This window comes from Lytechinus pictus, chromosome 15 (assembly GCF_037042905.1).
Source record: "Lytechinus pictus isolate F3 Inbred chromosome 15, Lp3.0, whole genome shotgun sequence".
In the NCBI taxonomy this organism is placed as follows: Eukaryota; Metazoa; Echinodermata; class Echinoidea; order Temnopleuroida; family Toxopneustidae; genus Lytechinus; species Lytechinus pictus.
The window spans coordinates 17699081-17719527 of NC_087259.1; the positions used below are offsets into that span (position 1 = coordinate 17699081).

The 20447-nt window shown below is 35.3% G+C and overlaps 1 protein-coding gene across 1 annotated transcript in view; it reads left to right on the plus strand.

Annotated features, from left to right (window-relative positions):
• The first annotated feature begins 2097 nt into the window (after positions 1–2097).
• LOC129277837 (sodium- and chloride-dependent neutral and basic amino acid transporter B(0+)-like) overlaps positions 2098–20447 on the plus strand; it is a 31669-nt gene continuing 13319 nt past the window's right edge. The window contains exons 1-3 of the mRNA XM_054914013.2: positions 2098–2713; positions 11178–11331; positions 13138–13269. Coding sequence (XP_054769988.2) covers positions 2693–2713; positions 11178–11331; positions 13138–13269 — 307 coding nt within the window. The 5' untranslated portion in view covers positions 2098–2692. The remainder of the gene's footprint in view (positions 2714–11177; positions 11332–13137; positions 13270–20447) is intronic.

Below are 20447 nucleotides of genomic sequence, written 5' to 3' on the forward strand. Positions count from 1 at the left end.
ATGATTTTTTTTCTATTCACAATATCATTAAATCAAAATAATTCAAGGAAGTTATGATAATAAAAAACAAAAACAAAACATTTAAAAATCACACTGCACTCTCAGCCACGCTTCACACACCCACCCCCCTTCCCCGATAAACGATGCGGCATAAAAAGAAAAAGAAAGAAAAGACTGAGAGAAAAGGAAAAAGAAAAAAACATTATAAGACTATGTTTATAAATTAAATGTATTGTGCCCGTCATTATGACTGGTTGTATCATAATAATACACGTTGCACTGACTTGTCGGCAACAGAGAAGAGAATTGACTTCTACTCTATAAATCTATGCAAAAAAAGAATTCGTTAAGAAAAATCTATGAAATGCTTGTGATTTCATTTCTATTCATAGCATACATTATCTGCGTATTATGTTAAGTGGAATCAAACCCAAATGAAACATCTTTTTAAAATGAAAATGAAAATTCAGAGAAGTAGATTGCTCTTTAAAAAAAGACTCAGACAGCATCCCACAAGCATGATAGAAAATTGATGAGTTTATAAAAGTTGGAAAAAGCAATATTCGGGGTTACTCCTAAATGTTCTCCGAAATTAACGCACATGCATAATGTTATCTCTGAAATAATTGGAATACTTCTTTTCTTCTAGGATGACTTTGTAAAATTATGTTATCTATTTCATTTGGATAATTGCCTTGTAAAATATAGGTGCGGGGGAATGAAAGAAACCTGATAAGAACATCTTCGTACATGACAAAATGGGATAATTTTCCCTAACACGTATTACAATATACTCACCAAATTACCAATTTAAGATTTTACATAGTCCTTTCGTAATTCCTTATCCGTTTATGTCAACATTTAAAAATCATATTTGTATCATTTCCCGCCGTTTAAAAAACGTCGCAGGGTGTAGATTCCCCTTTAAATGATAAAGGAAATAGTTTTGTGCTACCATTGACATACAAAAAAAAAATGATTATAATAATTTGACACTATTTCCAACGTGGTATTTGCATCGCCTTTGGGGATTTACCATGCCCTATAGGTTTACACATCATGATTTATTTGATATTGTATATTTATTTCTCCTTTTCTTTTTAATTTGGAAAGAGTATCATTGCATTTACCTTCAATTGTTATGATCAATAAGACATTCAAATAACTGATTTTTGTTTATAGTTTAATCGAAACTAAAGGGCGTTCTGTGGTTATTTTCATTTCAGTATATGGTCATGATGGTAGTATGAAGTACACAGAGTTGGAATGAAACATTTTCGGACTTGCACAAACGATCAATCAAGGAATGGGAAATTAATGTGTTGTGTTCATACATTTTTTGTATTAAGTGTCATTATTCCGTATCGGTCGTAAAATAATTAAACTCTTAATTTTCGAAAATAAGTAAAAATCGGGACAATGGCCTTTAAAAAAAGTAGACAAGACTGTTTTCAAGATCACCGAGTGCTTTCTTGAACAGAATTGAATGAGTTCATGGCAAGAAAACTAAGCTTTAATGTTTTAAAGGGCATTCCCGGCTGAAAATAATCTGATTTGAATAGATTAAGAAAAATCACACAAACAAAACACTGAAAAATTGATCAAAACCGGACATGGAATCATAAAATAGTTCTATGCATGTCTTCAATGAGCAAAGTGATAATGTCGTATCCCTATACTTGTTCTTTTATATTAAATTTTTATTATATGAAATTAGTCCTCCAAGAATTATAAAAACTGGATAGACAACTGATTTAATGCATTAGACATTCATTGCTGCAACTTATTCTATTATAAGGGAGACGTACCATTAGAAACATGAATATATGGAATATTAACATCATTTAATGACACAAGAAAAAGGAAAGTGGGGACATGGCATCATCAGCTCTGCTAATTAATAGTCATGACCATGTGCAAATAACTCTTTTCACAATATATTTCTTAACTATAAATGTAGGCTTATTTGCTCAGTGAATTTTACTCTTTTTAGATTTAATTACTTTTTGGCCCGGAATATCCCTTTAACTTCAAACCATTTTAATGCTTAAATTTTTCATATTACTATCTTGAAGAAGGGTAAATGAATTTTGAAAGAAACAGGAACGGGGAAGAAAAATAACTTTAGTATCATTCTAGCTATTCTTTAATGAACGTTATCTGGTTATCGCGCAATCTGCTATTCACAAACAACAAAATGGTTTCAAGCCTTTCAGATTCTCTGCCATGAATAGAGTGCATTTTCCTGGCGTTCAAGTTCAGTGATCCTAATTGGTAGAAATTTGCATAATTTCTAAGACCCCATATCGGCCTACGCGTAATTTCTTTTCACTATACACCTGCTTATTGGAGGGCGTATTGGCGTTAATAACAATGAAACGCTCGGTGACGGTACGAATTCCAGACGCATTATCAATCCGCCATAAAAATCGCCGTGCGTTGTGCGTTGTAAGTGAGTGTGTGCGTTATATAACTGTGTGCTTATGACTGTGTGTATAAAGCCGCGCCCATTCCCCAAAGTAGAAAAGAAAGAACTTCGACAAAGTTATTCGTCGAAGTTTGTGCGAGTGTGCGGACATTGGTAAAAGCACACATTATCCGTTGGTATATTACGCCGAACGGCCAGTATCGATTTAGAAGGGAACTAGTCATCTTTGATCTTACTTTTACTGTCGTGGAAAAGTGCCAAAATATGGGGAAACCGGACGAAGAGGTATGTCGATATTCATTTCTTTCAAAATTCCAAGATAAATTCCTTCGCATGCTCGGGACTCTGGAGTATTTTGTTGTTGATTTGAGTTGAGCAGACATCTATTCTGTTCTTCAAAACCTATCTGAAGTTAATCCCGTTATAGCCATAATAAATCAATAAATTCAAATTGATCTGCAGACATTTCCCCTCTCGTTCACGGAAAAAATGTTGTGAATGCTATACGTATAAAGTAAAGAGGAGAAGCAAAATGTACTTGTCGCCAAATGCGATTTTAGAAATAGTTTATACGGTCTGAGGACCGAAAATACCATATACGATAAGTGTTAGCGAGACAGGCAAAAATTTTATTTAACGAAAATGAATAGGCCTATAATACCTTACACTGTACTGTAGCTTCTTGAAAATCGATTTCTATGAAAGTGTGTCCAACCTCAATATTAATGATTTGTGTGGAAGGTTTTTAAAACAGTACGCTGAGGATTTGAAATGAAACGTACAAGGAGTACTTGTGTATGTCTCAGTTACCACTGAAGATGCCGATGATCTCCGAACTTAGCATAGGAAAATTACAAGAGAGTTAGAGAGAGAGAGAGAGAGAGAGAGAGAGAGGGGGGGGGGGGTGGTTGAAGCGTAAAAAAGCACCAAGACAAGAAAGGTCTCAATATGGGAAGAGCCTAACAATCAAACATGTATGGCTCACCATGTGGTTAGAAAAACGACTCTTTGGATGTTTGAATGAAGAACATTTCATGAGAAGTGAAAGTGAAAAGGATGGAGAGGGAATTGAAAGGCTGCCGGCTGGTGGAAAAACAGGTGTATTTAGATACGATTTAGAATCTCCGCATGTTTGACACTAAAGACAAAAATACATCTTGATGAGTTAATGCATTAAGCGCCAACAAATTAGGTTAATTCAAATGAAATCCAAGCTTTTCGACGGAACACGTCTTCAGGGATACACGATAAACGAACATATTAATCTGTAGAAGACGTATTACGTCGAAAATTTGGATTTCATTTAAATAAAATAGCTTTGTTGGAGCTAAATGCATATTATCCCGTCATGGATACATTATCTATTCAAGAAATGAATATAGAGAACAATTGTGTTCTATATTACTTCAATTTTATATTTAGAAAAAGAGTTGCCAAAGCTGTATACATGCATAATATATGAGATGGGAAAAATATTTTGTGTGAAAATGCATTCAAAATCAAGTCATCAAAAGGACTGTAAACCAGCGGCCCGTTGCATAAAACTTTTGCTATAAAAAACTCTGGCAAATTTTTGCCAGTTTTAAAATATGTAATTTTCAATGGCACAATTTTGTTTGTCAGAGTTTTTGTTATTTGCCAGAGTTGTTTCATGGCACAAGTTTTATGCAACGGGCCCCATGTGAGATGTGATGAGTTAATTGGAGCAGGAGGAGAAAAGTAGATCAGATTACGTCTCTAATTATTGTAACTTTACGATGCGTCGTAAAAGACGCCCTTTGAAAACAGCCTCATTTATCTACCCATTTTAGTGAACAAAAACCATACAAGTATTATTATACTATTACATTAATCGAACTTTAAAGTGAACTACAATGATAGAATATGGAATTACTAAACGGCATCTCATGTCATGCATTTGGTTCGTCATTTTTATATCGGTGACATGGAATATGGTCCTTGTAATGGCAGTCTCATGGACCCCCTTCTCTGAAAGTCGAAAATTTTCAGCTTTTGAGCAACGTGGAAGAGGCCTAGAATGAACAACAACAATGGCTGCATTCTTTTGATTCTCTGTAACGTTTTTGTCATGTCTGTATTGCGCCTTTCTCCCCTTTCCATGAATTTTGAAAGGATTTTTGTCCTCCCCCTCGAACAATGGTTATTGGTGAATCACAAAATGTAATCCCAACTAATCACAGCCTAGTAGGTCTTATTTCTTTCTCTCCATAGTATGGAAAGAAAGTGGAATCCTCCTCAAAAGGCTCAGTTCACGAACAGATCGATTTCCAGGTACACCAAAAAAAAAATGATTAGTCTAAATAAAAAATCTGTTGATGTATGTGTATGTCCGACTGATAAAATGGTTAATATCAAATGAAAAATGTTGTTACATTCTGAGCAATAATTTGGTTTGTTTTGACCAGTTTTGTCAGTCGGTTGGACGCATTCACCAACAGATTTGTTACTTCATTTTTAAGATTATAGTTGGTGCAACGATAGGCCTAAACTTTTATTCAACTTTAAAGATTTTAATAAAAATCTGTTATTTGCCCATACATTCTTAAAGTAAACACCCAACCCAAGAGCTTCCAGTGATTTTTATTGGTTGATCAACATATACATTTTATGAATATGAATGCAATTATTAACTCAATCACATGATTCTGCAACCAACAAAAGCACGAAATCATAAATCACAACATCGATGACGGCTCGATATTGGCAGCTTTCCAATATACATCTCCGATTCTTTAACCGTCCTTTTATATTTCTATTATTTTGGGAGGGTGTTTGGCACTGTTTGCATTACAAGAGCTCTCCATACTGATATATTGAATAAAACCCCTGTAACAGTAGTTCAACTCGTGTGTAGGCTAAGACCCAAACACCTGAAGCAGTGGACGACATAAAATAGATGTAGAATTTCTAGTACACATACATCATTCTCTGGGATCATTCTGCTTTGATGTGTTTATGATTTATTATGATAATATCATTGATATCAAAATGTGTATGTATATATGATTAGAAATTAAGTTCTAGATTAAAAAAAAATTGTTAAATTATTAAATCCCTTTTGGAAAATGTGTAAAGGTTCTTGAACATGCACAATCGTGAGTTTCCTACTTCAGTGCTCTCCCCATGCCACTCAATTTGGTACTACATGTAACCAACTCTGGGATGCAGAGGGGCAAATAAATTATAATTCTATGTGTAATTCAAAGTTAAATCTAAGGTAAATTATTTTCTACATCACATGAAAGGGTTGTAATATTAATTTCTGCTGATGATCGAACTCGAAGAATCGGAACAACAAATTACAGATTACATCAGTCTCAAATGCCATGAATACGGATGTATTTTTTTTGCTTTATCTTTAAAGTTCACCTTTTTAAAATCTATTTAAAAAGTGCCATTAAGAATTGGCATAGTTAACCAATTACTACCAATCGTTTACAAATGTTTGAGATCATAATTCTTCCTCATGAAAGTGTATTATTTGCTGTACAAATTATACATTCGTGTCCTCCAATATCTGTAGGTGAACGAAAATCCGGGGCGGTGAAATGACAATATTTGACATCTTGGAGTGTTTAATATTGATCTTCAATAAACTTTCGTAGTACTTTTCCACGAAGTATAATTTGCATACATTCGCCTGCACAAATGCGTGGTTACGGGATGTACAGTAGGCGTATATGACTGTATTGGAACATTTGGAAGACACTAAACCATGTAAACGATGGGGACTTGCGTTTTACAATCTTATCTGGTATAAGCAATCAAAAACTTGAGTTCACATTTACAAAACATTGGCCCCGGGTAACTCAGGCAGCAGTTAATTGTAATCAAATATATTAAGGCTTGCGGAACTAGGCAGCCCATAGGATCATTGATTTCAGAGAAGACGTTTTATTGCTTTCAAGTAAAATGTTTTTCGTATTTTCAGACTTAGACTTTGTTCCTTCACTACCATGCGTATTGTTTGAATACATGCACCTAATTCGTGATCATGTAAGCTAGTTATTACATCCCTTTGAATTCGGATGAGATTAGCCATCTGAATGACTTCTTAAATTTGACCCTTGTATGTATCCATGAATTTACGTAACCGAAGACATATCACAAGGCGAGCAGTGGTAACTGTATTGGTGTAAAAAGGCATACCACAGCCTATCCCTCTCTTCTGCATACGCTCCCGACATGAAAATTTCCTAACATGGCATCGAGATGCACACTAAGGAATGTTTATATTATGAATAATGTATCGCTAGGTCACCATGAAATAAATATCTTTTCAACTTAGGATAGTTCAGTAATTGATAAACAAATATCAAATTGCTTTTCAGATAAAAGTCGGTTTTTAAAATTTGGAATCACACGCTAGCCATTAGCACCGCTTTTGACAATGACCGTTATCCACAAGTACTTCTAGTAGTTAACTGTTGATAACAGGACACAGGCTCACTATTCTTGAGAGCCGCTATTTCTAAAACAAGGAGTGTTAATACATGAAAAGTTGTGTCACGGTTAATCATAAGGTCCTCTACATTAACGGAAAATGGTCGTTATCCATATTTTCAAAATATCGATTAAGGTTGCTTTTCATAATGGAATAAGGGACATGTTGTGTTAAAGTTACCATTACGGTAACTTTTGACATCCAATGATAACTACCATGGTAACGTGTCTCAACAGCCAATCAAAATCAAGACTTCTGTGAAAGTTATCATGGAAAGGCAAAGTTACTATCATAGTAAATTTTAAGCAATGTGACCCAAGTCGTCTTTATTAAGCGGAAAATGGTCGTTATCTACATTTCTTTTGTATCAAGGTTACTATTCATAATGGAATAGGAGGGTCATTTTTATCAAGTGTATAAACTCAACCACGAAGCGATCCTCTTCATGGACTATGACAAGCGATTCTTTTCTCCCATTAGGAACAAAGACCCCTTTTCACAATAACAACAAGCGAATCCTTTATCAATTAATACTTGTGACCCTCTTCTCCCATGATGCACAGCTGTCAACCCTCGTCCGTATTATGAATAGTGATCCTTATGGTTAGTTATCCTCAATGTATACTGTGGTTAGCTGCCCTCATCTCATATTATGAATAGCGGGCCTGATGATTAATGGTCGTTATTACCGTCATCTGTTTTATGAATAAAGACCGATTTGATTAATGATTATCAGTGTATAAGATTAGCTGACCTCATCTTATATTATGAATAGCGGACTTAATGAGCAATTTTCCTTATGACTTGACGAAACAATAACTTTTCTGTTTATGATTGACGCGGCAGTACTTCGGATGTATAGGAAATTACACGTCATGATCAGCGGTCCTAATAAAAATTACTATATGTATAGCAAACTTGCCAAAAAAAATTGTCAGTCTTCCATTAACGTCATCCAACTACTTTTCGTCTAAAAATTGTAGTTTTTTAAATATTTTTAAAAAATCTTGGTGTTGAAGTGAACAGGTCGTCAATTTATAGCAATTGATCTTCCAAAATTAATTAGACCTGAAAAACTGGCACACCGGAGTGTGGTGTACCGTACCTTTCTTTTCATGTGCAAACTTTATTTTCTCGTTTCCTAGATGTTGATATAGAGGTACCGTAGAACGGAATCCTATCAATCCTATTATAAAATGGCTACCATTAAACTAGAAGCAAACAAATTGGACTTTATGAGAGGCAATAAATGAAGGACGTTAAGAAAAGAACTACGGAATTATAGGCCTTTATGAACAACAAAGTCTCCGTGCATTGGCACTAGAATCGCAAAATATTGCCCTGCTTGCCTTTCACTAAAGGAAAACTTCAGTGTGGTATAATTGGCAGTTTTGTATGGGCAATGGTTATTGCAAAAAGATCTGGATCCCCTTATTCAACGAATGGACCTGCTTATTATTTTTTTTTAATTTGATTTGACTTACAATACCCCCTCGATCGAGATCAAGAAATGAAACATCTTTTTAACTATTGATGATAAATCTTCTCAAGATAGAATGCACTGTGACATTTTTATTTAGAACATCCTCAGCTCAAATCACCGCATGTTTTTTTCTCAATTTTACATAAAAAACAACTTTCAGATATGATAATGGGTTCAGAATAATTAACCAGAAAAGCTTTATCTTCCGATTCTGGACTATATCAGACTGGCGAACATGCTTGGCTGACAAAATGATATCTTGCGTCCTCATCATAAATGATATTTGGACAGATCGTATGAAAATGTGAAAACAAATTGAAATTTCAAACAAAGTTGGCGAATGAACGATGGTTTTATTTTCGCTTCGATATCACCAAACTTTCATAAAAATCTTAAAGGCGCCTCCCGTAGCTGAGATGGCGATCATTGGCAGTAACACTCTGAACCCCTCCGGACAGATTCTTACTCTAATGAGTCCAAGAAGGACTGTTTGAGGACTTATGTTAACGAGACATTCCCTCTATACATGCATGTGTACCTATGTTATAGTATTAAAGGATAATATTTGTTGAAGGCAATGCCATTATGTACCCTATCAACTGTTGCGCAACGGGCATATTGTCTCCCCTATTGTGGATGGTATAAAAGGAGGCATGGAAAAGAGGGCAAACCAGAATGGCGTTGCAAATGAAAGCATTTTCGTGGCCGATCGACAAACGTACCCTGACCTCGCAAACTATTCCACTATTTTTTTTCTCGGTCAGCACCTAATGGAAAACCAGTGTGTACTCTCACTACCTGGCTAAAACTGGTGCTATTGTCACACCAGTGAAACCGACCCCAAATCGACCGATGGTATGCCATTGAAAAAAAAAACCCGTAATATTTGGTCGGTATGGAGGCACTTTCACCGGTGTGACTGTATCATAACTATTGACTAGAGGTGAGCAAGCGATGACTATAACTTTTTGTGACCCCGCCCCTTTGCTTTTGTCATGCAGATTCGATAAGTCATTGGTACCGGCTTAGTTTTTTTTCCGTGGTATTATTGTTACGGATTCATTTTGCGTTCTCGGATATTGGAGCTCATAAGGCACGCCCAGATTCAGAAGAGGGCTTAACCGTTTCTTGATTATTACCAAGAAAATATTATTTGTATGAAATTTACAATTGTATACTGAATCATAAACATCAATTAAGATTAAATAGATTAGAATAGAATAATTCGCATGAATAGGCCTATCTAAAAAATGAAGGAAGGACGGTAACTCATTCAACCCCTTTTATTCCAGAACAAGATTACTAGTTTGTGCGATGTGCATATAAAATCGTTTATATAGCTCGAATTTTTTTTGCGCTTTCTAACGAACAGTACAGTATAATGCCCATTCGATATTACGGAAAATAATGGTATACCATAGTAAATAATAAAATACAATATTAAGTACCACTTATACAAATAGCATATAATCTCTAAGATAGAATGAATATAAACCAAATGTTATTGTTATTTTTTAACTTAAAAAAAAAAGAAAGTTGGAAAAGTGAAAAATGCCAATATCAGCAGCTAAATCATAAATCTCGCCATCGAACTACCAGAATGAGAGCCCGATGATAAGAACCTTTCTTGCTTTTATCGGTAACAGGGGGCGGGGTCGGCGTCGACCACCCATTTTGATTTTTCAAGTGGTAAAAATAACGAAAAATAAAAGAAAAAGGGTAGAAGGTAAGTAAAAAGAAGAGTATAAAAATAGAGGTTCAGATCGCGTAATTCGAATCCCTTATTTTTCACCACCAATCTAAATACCCTACCATCGTCTGTGACATGTGATATATTTACCTTCAATAACTGAGAATACTGGTGATTAGGTGCAAGCATCAGATGCATCATTATAGCCAACTAAGATTTGCTACTTATCTGGTCTAAGGGCCTGAGAAAGCCGCTTAAGTTCCCCATTTGTAGGTGATTGTTCGGAACAGGGGGTAGTATTGTCCCCATTGTATCTTGGTGAAGGGGTGTCCTCAGTGCTCTCACCAATTCCCATAATGGACATTCAAGGATCAGACGGTGCACTGCCACAGTCGACAGGCTTCTGTAACCGACGCCATTAGCCCATATAGGTTATTGTGTAAATCTTCATGGGGAACGTATTCTGAAATAAACGAGGCCTAGTCAGTGGTTTTGACAATTTTGATCTGGGCCAATCAGCTAGGATTTTAGTAGCTTATAACAAATAGTCGATCGATGAAAATCATTGAAAAGCATTTGTTTATGAAAATGCTCCCCTGGTTTGCAGTATTTTCCGTCGGCCTTGCATAAGTGATTAAAACGAGGACCCTTGCACTTGCAAATGCACTTGTCTTGAAATTTGCCAACGATAGTGAAAACACTTGACGTAATTTCGGCAGATTTACCCGCCCCGGTTTAAATGTTTGATCAAGATAATATTCCTGCTCTGTAACACTGTTTGTTAGGTTCTAAAATATTCAAGATAATCATGATTAAATGGTTATTTCCTTGATGTGCAACTTTAACAAATATAATATTGATACACTTTAAAAAACGCACCAATAAATTTTACAATGGAATTATGTCAATTTGAGAAAGTTGTAAACTCTAATATTTGAATAAGAATAGAACACTATACCGACTGGCAAGATTGTTCAAAATGCAATTATTTTTTATTTTTTATTTTTTTATTATCTAAATCAAAATTACGGTATAATAAGTCATTACGGTAAATTTCGCTTGATAACCACAACAGAAAATCATTATATTTCTAAAATTGTTTTCATTTTAGGCCGCCGTTGAGGTGCAGGAGTTTGAAGGAGATGAGAATCCCGAGAGGGGTAACTGGGGTAACAAGTTGGACTTCATCCTCTCCTGTGTGGGGTACGCCGTGGGTCTTGGTAATGTCTGGAGATTCCCATACCTCGCATATGAGAATGGAGGAGGTAAGTTTCTTCTGGTCTCTCTAACAATATTCCCATCCCCCTCTTTTTATTTCCATCAGAAGAAAATATTCCCCCCGTCAGTTTCTTAACTTTTTTTCTGTCTAGCATTTTCTGCAGTGTCGAGCTGCATCATATGCCCCTCGGCGGGTCTTCCATGGAATCCTTGATTAGATTGGCTATTTAACCATTTTACCATGGTAGTAACCAAATGATGTCAACGTAAATTTTATGCAACGGGCCCTGTTTTGTCTCTACCCTATATAATCTGGCCGAAATATAATATAATATAAATAATAGTTGAACATAATGTGAAATCATCTTCAAACTGATGAATTTGGGAATTTTAACTCTGAATAAAATCTTCGCAATGTCAATTGACCCACAGGCCCGTATTCTGAAGTCGGGTTTAACTTAAACTCAGGTTTAAAGTTGTAGTTTAAGTATGGGAAGCCAAAAGTATCAACATTTTTATTAAGTTGTATGTTTCTTATGTTTACTGTGCTCTTTCCTGATTCATCGATGGTGAAGACAATCATCTATTTATACTTCCTACACAATTATGAATGATTTGAGAGCCAAATGAGCTGAAGTATGATATCTCTACTGTTAGTGATTTATGTAGCAATTGGCTCTCCATACTTAAACCACAACTTTAAACCTGACTTCAGAATACGGGCCACTGTGTTTTCTTGCAATTTATCAGGTATACCCATAATCATCCATAAGACCAGAATACAGGTTCCCCATGTTCTCCGTCGCTTACCAATTTCGTATCAGACATTCTCCGATGTATACAAATATATTAATTCCATTCGTATATCGACGCCTGTCTCAGAATGACTGTTAAAAGCCGTCAATGAAATTTTACAAAATGCATTGTCAATAATTGTTCCAAAAAATCAATCCATACATTAAATTTCCACTCTTAATTTGATTAACTTTAAACTTATTTCAAACGTCAAACACGTTCATTCAAACGGAACAATTATCTAAAGTTCGCGTCAGAATTAACATATTCTACTATTTAACATAGTATACTAGTCTTTTTGATAAACTTTTGATTGTTGACACACATGGCATTAATGTCCCTGCGATAAATTATCTATTTAAATTTGGTATGTGTTTGGAGAATGGCGCTCTTTCCTAAATTCCAGTGATGTTTTTATGACTCAAAAACTTAGGATGATGTTATAAAAATGAACTTTAAGAAAACAATTTGTTTTATTCGTGTCATATCTTAAATTGTTAAAGTGACAATAATGGATTTTGACCTGGTTTTATTGGATGCTATACGTATTTATAATTGGCATCACGTGTTGCTTTTTGCCCTCTCTAACAATACACACTTTTATCAACTTAAGTTTAGTAGGAACAGTTTCGGCATTTGTGAGTATACAAAATGGATATATATATATATATATATATATATATACACATATGATAATGTCAACACGTTTATAATCGGAAGTAGTTTATACTGAAGCGAGGGAAAGAAAGAGGGGTGGGGGTGACGGGGTCAAAGATGAAGGAAGATCAGGACAAGAGTGAAAGAAAATACAGATAGAGAAAAGGTAAATATTTTCAGAAATGAGCAGCGGTGATCTATACTAACAAACCTTATCATTATGGAATGGCGATGATATGATACCGTGAGAGTTATGATAATTTGTAATGATGATAACAGTATCATTGATGATAATGCTAGTAATGATAGACCATCATCACATCATTAGTATTTCCAGTGATATGGTAGGGATTAGTCAGTGATTGATGAGATGATATTGTTATCTGCTTCTTGTATCATAGGTGCTTTCCTCATCCCGTACATTGTTATGTTGGTGTTTGCTGGTCTTCCACTCTTCTTCATGGAGGTGTCATTTGGCCAGTACTGCAGTCAAGGACCCATCACCTGCTGGAGAGCTATTCCAATGTTCAGAGGTAAGAATACAATGAATCGGAAAACGAATGTTCCACAAGGATCAGTCTTGGGACCATTAATTGTTTTTTGTTTCTTTTTTTTCAATGGCATTCTGTTAATATGAAAACTTTTTTTTAAACCTTAATCATTGACATATATACACATTCTTATTTGTATCGTGGCCATAGTTCATAGTTTTATGTCAAATAAACTAATATCAACATAATTAATTGATTGCGGTGGTTGTAGAAGCAGTAGTGACATTAGTAGAAGCAAAAAAAAACATGAACATATATTTTTGTTCCTTTCACCTTCAATTACTGACCCACTGTTCAGATGTGAGATAGAGTACAAACTAGGCAACTTTTTGTTATTTAGCATTTGATATGTATATTCAGACCCCCCCCTTCAGAAACGAAATATCTATTTACAAATTTCGAATTTTAGCATTTACTTTATATTGTATTCAGATTAGGAGTTGTACAACATGTACATAAAACAAATGTTAAAAAGTTTTCTCCTCTTGTCTTAATTTTAGAGCACGACAAGCACTAATGGGAATTGTTAAATGGCGAGTCATGTTTATGTATATATTGTGAAAGAAATGAATGATGAGATCAATGAGAACAAGAGAACATATTTAAATAAAAGAGTTGTCAAAGCTGTTGTACATGTATACTTTCTTATATATACATACATAGAACATATTCAACAGAGCTACAAGCCTTGATAAAGGCATTCTAATTTATCTTTTTAGAATTTGAAAAACATTACTACCGATGCTAATATCTTGCAAACCGTTTACCGCACACAGTTAAGTTGGTAATATAAAAGAAAATGAAAAAAGGCAAAATGTCAAACCACAGTACCCTTTTATGAATCCATAGATCGTGAAATCAAATTGAAACACATCGCATAATATGAATCACAATGCGTTAATAAAGAGAAGGTAGATAGAGAAAAGAAGAGATTTGTTTGTTAAAATGGGTGTTTACAGATACCTATCCTTTTGAAGAGGCGTGGGTGGACTGTCATTCTTTGTGAATTTTTGTTGAAAATTACAGGTCTCTTGGTACATTGTCTTATTGTTTCATAACTATATTGTCCTTTTGTGTTTGATAAAACACAAACACCCGCGCACGTATATACATGTACACCCCATACACCACCATCATGACTACAGATGCACAGTAGGGCTCTCAACCTTTACAGGGGGGGGGGGGACATGCGGAACAAATATACTCTTCAGACATACGTTCTAAAGGGCAACAAAAAGTGGATAAAAATGAAATTCGAACAATCATTATGCTGAAGATGTCATCGAAATACGTGTAGATAAAGAAGTTATGACATGTCAAAGTGTAAATTAGCTTGTTTTGCACGAAGCACTCAACACAGTGATCTGCAAATGAGAGACAAGATGATTGATATCACTCTCTAGAGAGTTAAATCTGCAGAACAGTAAATCTTATTCATTGCCGGAAAATGAAATTGTCTTTTTTGATTTGTTTTTTGTTATCCGGTTTCCACTTCTTTCAAATAATCTTTATCGTGCATGTGTTGCCTCTGATAGTGGAATTAGGACCAAGAACATGTTCGGCTATTTTCTTAAAATCAAGAACGAGTGGGGCAGATATAGTAGTAATGGTAGTGACATAATTGGGGGTTAATATAAATTTTATTTTTGTTTTTTAATTAAAGAGGGAGAGAAGTAGAAGAGATTAAATTTTTGCTAAAAATTGGTTAAAGCGTTAATGATGAATTATCAATATCGAGATTTCTGTGGAGTTTTGCATAGTTTCCAAATTCAAAAGTCGGTACAACTATTAAGAATTTTCATTTGAGATCCCCATACACATCCATTCATCATTTCATGATGCCTATGTATGTGTTTGAATGCATATTTTTATACCTGCACCTCACTCACAAAAGAATTCATGTCCACGTGAAGAAGGTAGTCCCACGTGTGAATGTAGATGGTATTTGCTTACACTATTCATGGAGCTGGTGATGTGTCCGCGTTTTGTGCGAACTCCTCGAAGAAGGGGTATTATGTGATCGAAAATATGTTTCTAAAGATATCGATCAACAATCACCCATTGTGTGATGTCGCGTTCTGATGCACAGAGCATCGCCTATATATGCGCGTCTGCGTGTCCAACAATATATGCTAAATTGGAGTGTGCCTGGCTATAGTGTTACACAGTTTGCCTTCTTGAATTATGTAGGCTACATAAGCAAAGAAACAAATGGAGTGAATATCCTAATGGTAATAAATTGAATTAATTCCTCGTGGATCCATAATGAGGAATTTATCAAATATTGAAGACCGAGACCCTAAATAAAACACAATAACAAATGTCGAACCGTATAGCAATAGACAGGAACTTTTTATACATTCCAAGCGTCCCCTTACTCATGTGTGTTTTGTTTGTTTGCATTTGTTTCCATGTAACAAAAAAAAAAATCACTATTCAAAATTAAATCATTAAAAAAAGGCGAATTGCCCATTTCAGTGTCATTTTACACGATGCGACTGTTCGTCTTTGGGTTATTTAGATATAAAGTAAATACATGCATTTCGATCGCGAAAACATAAACCTTACGATGAAAGATCGCATTCTTTTTGTTTACTTCGTTATTTCTGCTCAATGCTATTAATATTGGGGCTATTGTGTGGTTTTGGGTGTGTATTGAGATTCTTGCTTTCACGGAGTACATGAGTAATCCTTTGTCACAGGTGCTTATAATGTGTTTGAAAGAAAAAAGCGTTTGAGTTGGTTTTATATCTAAAGGATGTCAAATATCGGCCGCGCCCCTATTTTAGCAGAGATCGCATTACTCGAAAATTGGGAAAGTATGACTTCTCGTACAATCTATAGAGTAAACGTGCTATTTTTTTTCTGTCCTAAATACAAAAACGATTTTGGGGCATGATTCCTGATTATTATCGAGGCTTCATCATTCCACTCTTTTGAGGAATAGTAGACCCACCTGAATATATGAATCCAATATCTGAGATACATTTACAAATGAAGGTATTTTTGTTTTACCTGACAGGTACAATTAAAAGGGTACTTATGGTTTACGTCAATAATTGGATACATCTGCCTGATTTATGCTAATTAACAGTAAGCATGGACACGGTGTTGATTTCAACACCGAAGGATAAAATACAATTGAATCGTCACACGAGATTGCTTAAACGTCTTAATAATGTAATTTCACAAAACAGTATTTCCCCAAAAAAGTTATACCGCTTTCAGTAACTCGCTGGTCCAGACCAGGCCCATCCCAAGTCGTAAATTTTTTAGTTTATGAATGGCGCAGGATAAAATAGCCCGCGCCAGGCCCGGGCTATTATCATGATTATAGTGCTGCTTATATATTAGCATGTACCTACTATCAGCACCAGGGGTCCGTTTCATAAAGAGTTACAACTGTTGTAACTTTGCCATTATGGCAACTACCATGGCAACAGGGCTTAGCAGCCAATGAAAATCAAGGTTACCGTGGTAGTTGCCATAATGACAAAGTTACAACAGTTGTAACTCTTAATGAAACGGGCCCCAGATCAGTGCCATTATAAAAGTAGCGTAATAAGTAGCGCGACTCTGCTATGGTTACCGAACGCTTGTGATGCGGACCAAAAAATCACGAGTCACTGAAAATGGTAGGCCTATTTAGTTACTCATTTTCATTAAGCTAAATCCAATCTTTGAATAATATCAAATTCTGCACTCAGATTTTTTTAACAAACCGAAAAAAATAGTTAAGATATGAATATCAACTGACCTACAGGTAAAAATATATCCAATTCATTCCGCATACAATTGTGTTTTAACCAACAGTTGCTAGTTTCATATTCGTACCCATGTAGGTTGGTTAAAAATTTCTGAGAGTGAACAAAATGAAGTTTGACATTAAAAGCACAAGTTATCTATAAACTGTGGCAATCCGCGGCCCTTTCCAAATAACGCTATAAATTTTCAGTTCTTAATTATAGTTGCGAGTTGGATATCGCTGCAAATGGAATTAGATATTTATCATTGATAATTTTATACGAATAGTAAGTTAGTGTACAGGTTTTAAGCACTCTGTTGTACTATTGAGTTCAGGACAAATTATTTGCTGAAATGCGATTAAATACTCGTCTAGAAATCAAATAAAAGTCCCTAAATGCGTGCTTCTCATTCGATGAAGAGGAAAACGATGCTTTTAAATTTTGATTTATGTTAAATAGAACGTTTAATTTCAATTCCCACTAGAACGGTCCCAGGGTTTTCTTTTCCAGAAAAAAAATCAATAAAAAATCAGCCATCTCGCACTCGACTGACATGAAAAAAAAATACATAAATATACCAGTTCCTTTTCCCATTCGCTGTACAAAGTAGTTGTATATGTTTTCTTTTATGCGACTACATAAACATTCGTGTGCTAAAGTGCAAACGAATCGACCAGAAAAATTCAACATCTAGATGTCTTTTACTGAGTAGACATTTTAATGGTTGGACGGTAAATTCGTTTTGAAGTTGGCCGAGGGTCGTATCATCCTCGCGTTTTGAATTTATCATTCGTCGTGCAAAATGTAAATGTGGGAATTAAAAAAAAACTCACTAAGTGGGCAAAACGTTTCTGTGTTCAGAGTCAGCTTCTAGGAGATTGGAATTTAGAAATATTCATAATCAACTGTACTTTGGCTGATTTAGATTTAAAGACAGTATCATTTGTTAACGTATCTTGGAAATATGTCGGAAAAAAGGACTCGTATCATACTAACCGAGGTAAAGCTTTTGGATAATTTTCTAACTTTCAGATCTGCTAGCATTCATCATCGAATTACGCTTTTGTGAATTTCCTTTTGAGAATTTCCTTTTGAAATTTAGTACACACGTTAATCGCTGGATTAAATGATTTTGACGTCACACATCGCATACTCATCCTCATCACTCTCTTCCCAAACCCTAAACACTTATTTACAGCACAGACCTAAAGGAGGACCCACGGTTGATCATTTTATATCGGTATGGCGGTAAAACCTATCGTGATATACAACGAAACAAATCGTGGCTGGCCTGATAAAAAAAATCTTATCTCAAATCTAAAAAAAAAATGAGGGCAGCCGAGAAAAGGCAGTATTTTATATAAAAATATAGCAATGGTGGCACTCTCATATAAAGAACCCTTTCGAGGCAAATGAAGGTTGCTACCCATTTCTACCAAAATCTAGCTTATTCTGAGCCGTCATCATAATATTCAGATTTTGAGATACGATGTTGTATCAGCCCATGCAGCCACGATATATGATTTACTCTTAATTTAATCAAAAATACCTCCTAGGACACACAATAGAGATTTGTTCACTCGATTTCAACATTTGCTTGCAGCAAACCAAGCGTGCTGCGTGAAAATTCTATGTATGAAAATGATAATAAATATTATTTACAGAGGAACGGCCCACTTTTATATCGATCCGAAGCAAAGGTAACTTTATGTGCCAAAAAAGGTATTTGGGTAGTCCTATTTAAAACGGAATATCTTGTGTTCATCTGGTGCAAGCAAAATGTTGTTACTGTATCAAGATATATTGGTCCTATACAAAACTCCATAGGCAATCCCGGCCTGTTATAACAAATTTAAATCCTAACAATATGTTAGAATGGGGCAAAGTTAATTATCCCAATTGAGTAAATGTAACTGCACATGTTTCTGGTGAATTATAACACTTTAATATAAAGTACCCACTTTAATGCTCACTTTTTTCTCTTGTTAGGGTTGTATAAAGTTATAAACAAAATGGTTGATGAAAGTGGGTTTCAGAAATTAATAGTGAAATCTTAATAAACACAAGTTTTTTAATATTATATAGTGTATGATTTAAGCGTATATTGTCAATGAAATATCTTTTCTCATCGTTCGATCTGGTTGCTAAATCAAGGTAAATTTCGGCAGGAAATATGTCCCAACAAAAACTAAAACATGGATTGATGGCACATACTAATTTAAAAAATTCAAAACAATTTGAAATTGTGAAGATGTTATTAAAAAGCTAAAAGGAAAACATTTCTGAACCGTTATTCTAAACTATGGCAATGTTATTCGTATGATTGATAGACCGTGTTAGACTGTGAAAGATTACAGTATTGTGACCAGAAAGAGGGAATAGAAGGGACAAGTAAAGATGAATAAATGTAGGGTGTGTGTTTGTGTGTTGTGAAAGAGAGATAGAGAGGGGGGGGGGGGGGGTCGAAAAAGAACTTCGGAGAGACAGGGTGTGAGTTATAAAGGTAAAGATTAATTTTGAAAAGTTTATTAAACAAGACAGAATACATACATGCACACCCCGTACTCACCCTTTCACGCACACTTGCTTTCCCTCTCACACACAATAACTAACACGCAAATAAACACACGCTTACCCCCACACGTAGCCTACATTTTTAAAATCCTCATCCTCCCCCTCTTTCCCACACACACGTATGCCCAACTTTTTCAACATTTTTAACGCTCGCACACTCCATCACACAAACATACACCCGCACTCTCAAGCACCCCAATTAATATACACGCACCCACGCACACCCTCGCCTCACAGCCGCCCTCCATCCTACACACACACACACACAAGCGCAAACATCTCAATCGGACTTGTTGAACTGCGTTTACCCAATGCTACTTTTATTCCGACGTGATTGTATTGATGGCAAAGTTGTCATTCATGCCTACTTTAGTTCCAGTTGACAGTAAAGTACATTTTAAGACAACATTCACTTCTCATTTCATTTTACTAAGCCCAAGATTCATATCACTCGATAAGTATTTACACATACAGTACAAAATCGCATTTTCACACGGTTTCCTAAAAAGCAAGTGTTTTTACACAAAACCGTACTTCAAATATCATACAAGGCTACCCTGACAATCGGTGTTATTGTGAAGCAGTCAGCTGCGACGACTTATACAATAAAAAATATTTCACAATGAATCAGAAATCTGGATGAAAATATTTCGAAACCAGAATGCGAACTTCATTCGAAGTTATTCAACCGAATCCTCTTTGTACCCGGTTACATGCAGGCTCCCATAATCTTCCATACTTCTACGTATTGGGCACATAATACTCAACATAATTTGAAAGTCACGCCCACGGAATAACCGGTACTTCTCAGAAAAAAAAAAAAGATTTATCGGACCAAGG